Source organism: Penaeus monodon, chromosome 42 (assembly GCF_015228065.2).
Source record: "Penaeus monodon isolate SGIC_2016 chromosome 42, NSTDA_Pmon_1, whole genome shotgun sequence".
In the NCBI taxonomy this organism is placed as follows: Eukaryota; Metazoa; Arthropoda; class Malacostraca; order Decapoda; family Penaeidae; genus Penaeus; species Penaeus monodon.
Window position 1 is genome coordinate 16,558,634 of NC_051427.1, and position 8,202 is coordinate 16,566,835.

The following is an 8,202-nucleotide window of genomic DNA, read 5'->3' on the forward strand; positions in this document are numbered from 1 at the left end:
CTTTTTGAGTTGGCGCAAAAGGGGAGCCCGGGGTCGCAAAAAAGGGGAAAAATAAACAATGGGGCTAGGGTTTGGGAAAACGGCAAAACCTCAAAGCCCTAATAAGGTACAAAATTTTTATTACTGGTCAGGGAAGTTGGAGTATTTTGGTTTTTTTGGGGAAGAAATGGGCCACCCCTTGGGGCCTTTGAGGGGTAGGAGCCGACAAAAAACAGGGGAAAACTGTGTCCTGGGTTCCCAGGCAATTCATAAATTGGGACAAAATCCCCCTTCATTTCCCCTACCCCCCCCAAAAGTTTTTTCCTATTTTCCTTTTTGATACTTACTTTTCCCTCATTTTTTTGATTTTTAAGCTGATACCCTTAAAGCATAAAAAAGGGGGGGGTTCCAAAAATCCCGGCGTTAATTTAAAAATGAAAAGAGTTTAAAAAAAAATCTAATAAAAAAAGACATACCCTCCCAAACATTTTATTTTTTTTTTTCCCTTTTAAAATGGTAAAAAAAATTTTAATTTCAAATAAAACTCCCTTTTGTCCAAACATGCACTTAAGCATGTTATTTATATTTTAAATTTAAAAAATATACATAACAAAATATCAAAATTAAACACATATTTTAGATAATATATATTTTATATAATATAATATATATTTTATTATAATATTATATATATATATTTTAATATATATATATATATATAATTTAAATAATATATTATTATATATAAAATTTTTAAAAAATTTTATATTATATATATATATAAAATATATATATATTAAAATTTTATAATTAATAATATTTTATTTATAGGGATATCCCTAAAATAAAATCCCTATTATAAATTAAAACATAAATATATAATATATCATTATATAAAATATTATTTATAATATACTAATATTATTTTCCTTTTTTATTAATATATTTATATATTAAACACTCATACGCACCCCAAAGCACCCAACAGCACATTGCACACATACATACATACTATATATATATATATACATATATATATATATAAAAAATATATATATATATATATATATATATAATATATATTTTGTTTACCATACTGCTTACACGTTTTGAAAAGTTGAAATTCTAGTACTTTGAACCCGGAACCACAAATGACATAACCAGCATTGTTATGGATCCTACTGTTCATCTGAAAAAGGATTCAATGAGAAAATATAACCAGCTTAATCATAAGTGTGGAGGACAAAGAGAAGCAGGAATGGTAGAAATATGGGGGGAAAATAGATTCCAAGCTCAGTGATGCAGGCTTTTAAATATAGAAGAGAGAACTCTTAAAAAGCTGTGACCTGAGCTAGAAATCCTCTATTCCAATGCACAGCACAATGGTGAAAAACTATGTTTTCTGTTAAATAAATTATCAAAACTACGATGAGTTTAAATTTATACCATTTTACTTTCCCTTTCTCAAATATTTTCTTTCTTCAGGATTATTCCTATGCATCTACACTTACTTCTTCTGAAGACAAAGCACCTGATTCTTCAAGCACTAGTCTGATATCCTCCTGATGTGCAATGTATGGGACTCTGATGACAGCTGTAAATGCTGACAGGAGACCCAGTTCCTCCAGTACTGCTCTTCGTTTTGATGTACAGATGACAAGTAATTTGCGGCCTTTTGGTGGAGAAGCAGAGAGAAGGGAGTACATGGCATCAAGCACTAGACTCTGGTATCTTGGGCCAATGGGTGAGTAACCCATGAGATGTTCTAGGTCATTCAAGAATATGCAGCTCAGTTCAGAGCGGTAAGCATCATCAAAAATCCTGCTGATACGAAGACATTTTGAAGATTCCATGAAACCAACCATTTCTCGTGAGTCAATAACCTTGATGAAGGGGAAATCAGAATTTTTGGCCATGTAAGCTGCCAGTGCTGATGTTCCAGCAGTTGGTGCCCCCTCCAAAAGAAGACACAAACGATTGCTTGTTTCTGGGGATCTGGCCTGCTTTACAAACATCAGACCTTTTTCCACTAGTTCCCTTGTAGCTCCCAGTTAATAATTCCTCTTTCAATATACTTGGCCAGGGCATCATCACTGGTCCCTAATGATGGCTTCACATCATTCTCTAGAGAGTAAATGAAGTCACTTCTTGTGATCTTCAGCTTGTCAATGGCATTTGGATCCACTTCAATCTTGTTCCCAGGTGAATATATCTCTTCAGAGCTGATGATGAAGCTGCTTTTACTAAACCCTCCAGTTCTGCTCCAGAGAAGTTCTTGGTGAGAGAAGCAACCTCTGCAAGATCTACATCACGATCCAGTTTGTTGTGCTCTCGCATCTTGGCAGTCTTGATCTTAAGGATGTCACAACGGCCTTGTTCATCGGGCAGACTGATTTCTACCTGGATCTCCAATCTGCCAGGTCTCAACAGAGCCTCATCAATCATGTCCTTTCTGTTGGTCATCCCAATAACCAAAATGTTGTTCAGCTGTTCAACACCATCAATCTTAGACAAGAGCTGGTTAACTACAGTATCATTTACACCAGTATTGCCTGCAACTGATCCTCTCTGTTTACAAATAGCATCAATCTCATCAAAGATAATGATGTGAAGGCCAGAATTTGGGCCCATTCGCTTCTCTTCTTCCTCAGCTTCAGCAAAAAGACGTCGCACATTAGCCTCTGATTCTCCTACATACTTGTCTAGAATTTCAGGGCCATTAACAATCTTTGGTTCACGTGCATTCAACATTTTTCCAATTTGACGGGCCATCAAAGTTTTTCCAGTACCTGAAAGAGTGGGAAGTGATATAAAAAAAACATATAGCATAGGCACATTTCAAGAACAAATACTGCTACTATATTTCACATTATATGAAAAGGATTCTTAAAAATATTTAATCACATATTACTATTCTTTATCTTTACTATTTTCTTTTATTTTTATTTTTTACCTGGAGGTCCATAAAGCAAGATGCCCTTTACGTGCTTAACACCCAACTGTTCAACAACTTCTGGTGGGAAAACCCTTGATGCAAATGCTCTCCTCAAAATCTGGACAAACTGCTCATCCAAACCACCTATGCCCATCTTCTGGAAGTCCCAGTCAGCTGAGAACAGGCTTGTGTGGGTTGTCCGTGCCTGTCAAAGGAAAGTGGTGTAGAAATAAGAAACTCTAAGCTCTTAATAAATGCTACATAAATACACATGTGTGTATGTGTGTCACATACACACATGTGTACACCATGTTATTTGCAAAATTGTTCCATGTTGCCCCTTTTCCTTCCTTCATTTAAAGTAGTAAGTCCTATTTTCTGTAGTCTATCTCTGTAGTTCTTATCTGTTAGATTAGGTGCCCATTTTGTGGCTGTTCTTTGAACTCTTTACAATTTGTCTATCCTTTTTGTGGACTCCATACACCATACTCTAGACTAGGTCTTTTGATGGGTGTAACATACATATATGCCCACTTCAGGTTGGCAATCAGCCCTAGCTTTTATGGACCTTTTCAATTATATCATTATTTTGGCTTCAGTTCTTGTTTATGATTATTTTAAGGTATTGGATTTCATTTTCCAAGTACAATTTCACATGGATAAGTTCTTGATGTCCCTTTGCAGGCATTTGATTGAGACGCCACCAATCCTCCTTTTCTTGTATTTGCACGTTGTTTGCAAACAGGTAACTGCTTAAATTTGACCCCAAATCATTGCTGAAAATAATTTTGTGTGTGTGTGTGTGTGTGTGTGTGTGTGTGTGTGTGTGTGTGTGTGTGTGTGTGTGTGTGTGTGTGTGTGTGTGTGTGTGTGTGTGTGTGTGTGTGTGTGTGTGTGTGTGTGTGTGTGTGTGTGTGTGTGTGTGTGTGTGTGTGTGTGTAATATAGGGATGTATGTGTGTATACATATAATTCAACAGTTGCAATATCCTTTCCTCAATTACATTATATTTCCTGTGCAATATCTAAATGTACCAGCTTCCCTCTCTGAGGTGTCTGTTGACTAATTGGGGGTCTATCTACCTAGGAGGGGCAGGTCAATGTGCAAAACATGAACATAAGGAATTCTTACATTTTATTACTCTTTGGCCAATCCATCTTGCCCTGGTGTTTCTTTGACCTGTCTATCAAATCTTGAGTAAACTAAATGCCACTCCCTCCCATAGATGTCTGCTACTCATTCAGCAGATGAAATATTCATCTGATAGGGTGCCTGAGCATTAGAGAGTATTTGTATCAACTGTTTCAGGTTGAGCAACTGATTGTTGGCATGGGCGTGGGTGGTATCATGGTCCCAGTGCCTCATGAAGTCCTATTTTATGACAACAGACAACCAAAAGGTATTCAGTACCATTCTTGGAGCCTTCTGCTTTGTACAAATATTCTTGTAGTGGAAGAACATCTGGGTTGCATGTTCTTGTACAAGACTGCATCAACGATAGTGGAATTGAAAAACACAAGACCACATGTAATCTTATAGTTTCCTTTTTGAAAAATTTCAAAATCAAAATTGGTTGGGAATGCACTCCCAAAACAGATGACAAGGACAGGGATATGAAGATTGGCTGATGTCCTCAACAACTGTCCTTTTAAGGAAGAGTAACATTCTATGGCAAGTTTGTGAAAAGCTTAGCTACTATTGTGCTTCCATTTTACAAGGTAAATGCTAATGATATAAAATGGGATTTGACTGAAAAATATCAACAAACATTTGAGAGAATAAAGTCTGAAATAACATCACAGAAATTGCTGGCAAAGTATAGGAAAGATTTACCAGTCAATAAACGAGTGTGGAATGTAATGTCCTTGAGTTATAGACTACCTAGAAAGATTTGGGGTCTCTATTACCATCTGGATAATGCAAATCAATGACAAATATGGACATTAGAAAATGGCATAAAAGCTTAACATGTTTATGAATAAAAGGAGAAAATAACACTACAAGGGGGAGGCACAGTCTCCTCATTGCACACGAGTATCTGCGTGCACACCATGTGATTGCTGTGAAGCAACCAGATCCAAGGGGTTAAGAAGTCCTTAAAAAGGTTAGAAGCAGTATGCTTTAGTTTTTAATCCAATCACTAGGGATTTATGTACTGTCCTCTGTAGTTTTTTGTGAATTTTACTACATACAGATGGCTCCACAAGTGCTCAGCCAACAAGGAGTCTATCAGTAGGCCCTAGTGACTGCTCCTGATTTCCTCATTCATTGAAATTGCAGGAATATGTTTTTTTCTTTCTAATACTATCACTACTCTTATTATTTTTATTGATATTATGATTATCAAATTATCATAAAAATCTTGGTAACATAAAAAACGATGAAATAATACAAAGGACAATTTCCAAAAATGAAGGAAAAGGGAAAACAGGTGAGATAGGTAGGACTAATAACTGACTCCTTGGTGACTAAGCACTTGTAGAGCCATCTATGTGTAAATACAATAAATAAATTTATATTACAGTGGGCATGTCATGTACTCTTGCCATCCGTGCTAATTGGGTTAATCAGTAAATATGCAGAGTTGGGTCCAGGGTGTGGTCTGGAGGAACAAATTCATATACCTATACTGCACCCACTCCCAATAACCAATGAAATAATGACAACTTCTTACCATTTCATTACCAAGATGTGAAGAAAGTTATCTACTTACTTTTGCTTTTCCTGTGAGGATCAAGAAAGAACCTTCACTCTTTTCAAAAATGATGCTTGAATTAGCCTGGAGGACTCCAAAGTGGATCTTCTTTGGCTCCCTCTTCTTCCCAGATGCAACAGCCTCTGGGTCCGCCGCTGAAAGAGAAAGACAGTTTTGTTAAAAATGCTGCCTCCAGTTATTTTCAGAGTACTTCCATCTACTCTAATTGCTAAACTAGACTTCTACATTACCTGATTACATCACCCTAAGATTCTCCTCTCCTTCATATCAATGGTTTCTTTTCTCTTTGATATATACTACATGTTCTTTCTTCTGACTTCACATCATACAACCAAACCTAGGTCAGTTATTGCATCTTTTTCCATACCAAATGGATTATCATATTTGATATCATATTACATATCAAATATAATAATCAACATGATGCATATAATGAAAAAAAAAGAGGAATATGAGGCTACTCATAGCGCTCCAGGATATTTAACATAGAATAAATTATATATTTACACATATAACAATCATACATAATAAATACAGAGTATTATTCATAATTTCTTTGGATAACCTAATACCAAGTTATTCAGAAATGATATTTCTGACGCTAAGGACGACTGCAATAGCAGTTACATTTGATGATGTCATTGTATATTATAAGGATTTGTGGAGGCTTGGTAAAATACATGGGTTAAAATATATCCTATATGTTATGCAAACAGACACGATAGTTACACTTAATGATATATATGACTTAGCATGTTTTTCTCATTTATACTTCTAAATTGTCACTTCTTCATGACTATGGATTAGCCAACTGGGGATGGGGTTCAGTGTAACTTCCTTAATTTTCATAGTACCTAATACTTCCTCATTAAAAATATCTACAAACACTTGTAGTAAAAAAAACAAAAAAGACAGTAAATCTGTCCACTTTCACTGTGAACAGAAATCATTCACAAAATCACAAGACCACTGTAACCTGCTTATTCATCACTCTGCCTTATTTATCAAAACTAACCTTCAATCTCTTTGACAAGGATGGAGAGCGTTTTTTGTCTTGGAACTTGAATACCAGTGGTTGGTCGACAGTAAACCCGTGACGTGGGAACTGCTCCATGAAGGATGCGGCCATCTGGTCTGTGTTGTAGGGCTCGTTGGTGGTGCTCTTCTTCTGCAGGAAGTCAGCCTCCAACACCAGAGTTCCAATTAGCTGCTTTTGAGGATCATGGACATATGCCTCCACTTGGATCTGTTGGTAAGGTTGGTTTTTGAAAGTTCAACCCTCCAGAATACATTGAACATTGTATCTTTGCAAACTAGTTGCAAATGGGTCAGGATTTTAATTGAATTACGGAAAGTCTTTTCCTTTATTTTTTTCTTCAACAGTATCCCCATTAGTGTGATAACACAGAAATACATGCCACTCCTTCAAAGTTCTACTGTTTCTTTCTTATATGTTTTGATTTATTATCTCATACAGTGGCAGATACTTGGTGAAATGTCAGTACAACACACAAGAATGTACACTATAAGTATCTCTAATCTTTCAGTACTTTAAATACAAAACAGAATATCCTAAATTCCCAATTTTAAAGAAGCAAAGAATATAAGTTCTGTCTTTCAAAGCATACAAAATTGAAGATCCAGTATACCTCCTGATCCAGTGAAAGTAACGCTTGCTTCCGCTGGATAGCATTGAAGCCCTGTGGCCTGGCTTGACACCACGGTCATGTCTGATGGTGAATAGAACTTCTTCTGATGGTCAGCTGTTACTTGAATATACCTGCCAAAAGAAAAAGAAAAATAAATAAGTAAAAAGTATGAATACCCTGGACCTGATGGCACTCCCATGGGGAGCATGGAGTTTCCATACTTGTGCAGTCTGAACCTTAGCTGTGGGTCACCTGCTACCTAAAGCTGGAGTATCGATATGGAAGGGTTATTGGTTCAGGAAGATTTCAAACAAAAAAGTGACAGGCATTGGATCTGTTATGAAATATGAGCTTTTTTCTTTTTTTTTAAGGACCTTGTATTCAAGAGATATGAACCCTTTCCTACTACTGAAAAATACTCAGTTCCAGAAGGATAATACCTTATTTGCAAAAACTGGATAATCATAAAGGTGGAAATACAGTAATTGTCTCTCACCAGAGCCTGTGAAAGTGTTTCATCACCACTCTCAACAAGATGTTGTTTCTTAAGTCACCTTGAAAGAATAGTATTTTATATCTTTTATATAAATTTTATATTACTAGTTTATGGCTAGTTTAAACTGAGTAAAAATGCCCAATTCATCGGCATGCATTTCTTGAGGTGAAAGTGAACTCTACCAAATTTACTTGATAGACATCTTCTCAACCAAGTTAGAAAAAAAAAGTCATTGAGAGTATAACACAAATTGGGTTAAAATAGACTGCATTTGCCCTGATTACCCCTCAAACATGCAGATTAGAGTTTTAAAAGCTGTACAATTAAAGTGGTGTCAACTTTTAAGACTACACTTTTTTTTTTTTTTTTTTTTAATATTACTCTTTTCAGTATCTAATGTCTAGGCCTGTAGATATGTATCATTCTA

At 35.8% G+C, this 8,202-nt stretch overlaps 1 protein-coding gene across 1 annotated transcript; it reads right to left on the minus strand.

The window, feature by feature from the left end:
* Nucleotides 1-1,457: 1,457 nt before the first annotated feature.
* Nucleotides 1,458-7,393, minus strand: LOC119599450 (vesicle-fusing ATPase 1-like). The gene is given in 8 exon segments (XM_037949233.1): nucleotides 1,458-2,020; nucleotides 2,023-2,184; nucleotides 2,187-2,768; nucleotides 2,933-3,119; nucleotides 5,628-5,764; nucleotides 6,646-6,675; nucleotides 6,678-6,876; nucleotides 7,280-7,393. Coding segments are annotated over 7 exon segments (1,728 nt in total). The 5' UTR covers nucleotides 6,760-6,876; nucleotides 7,280-7,393; the 3' UTR covers nucleotides 1,458-1,472.
* Nucleotides 7,394-8,202: the final 809 nt, after the last annotated feature.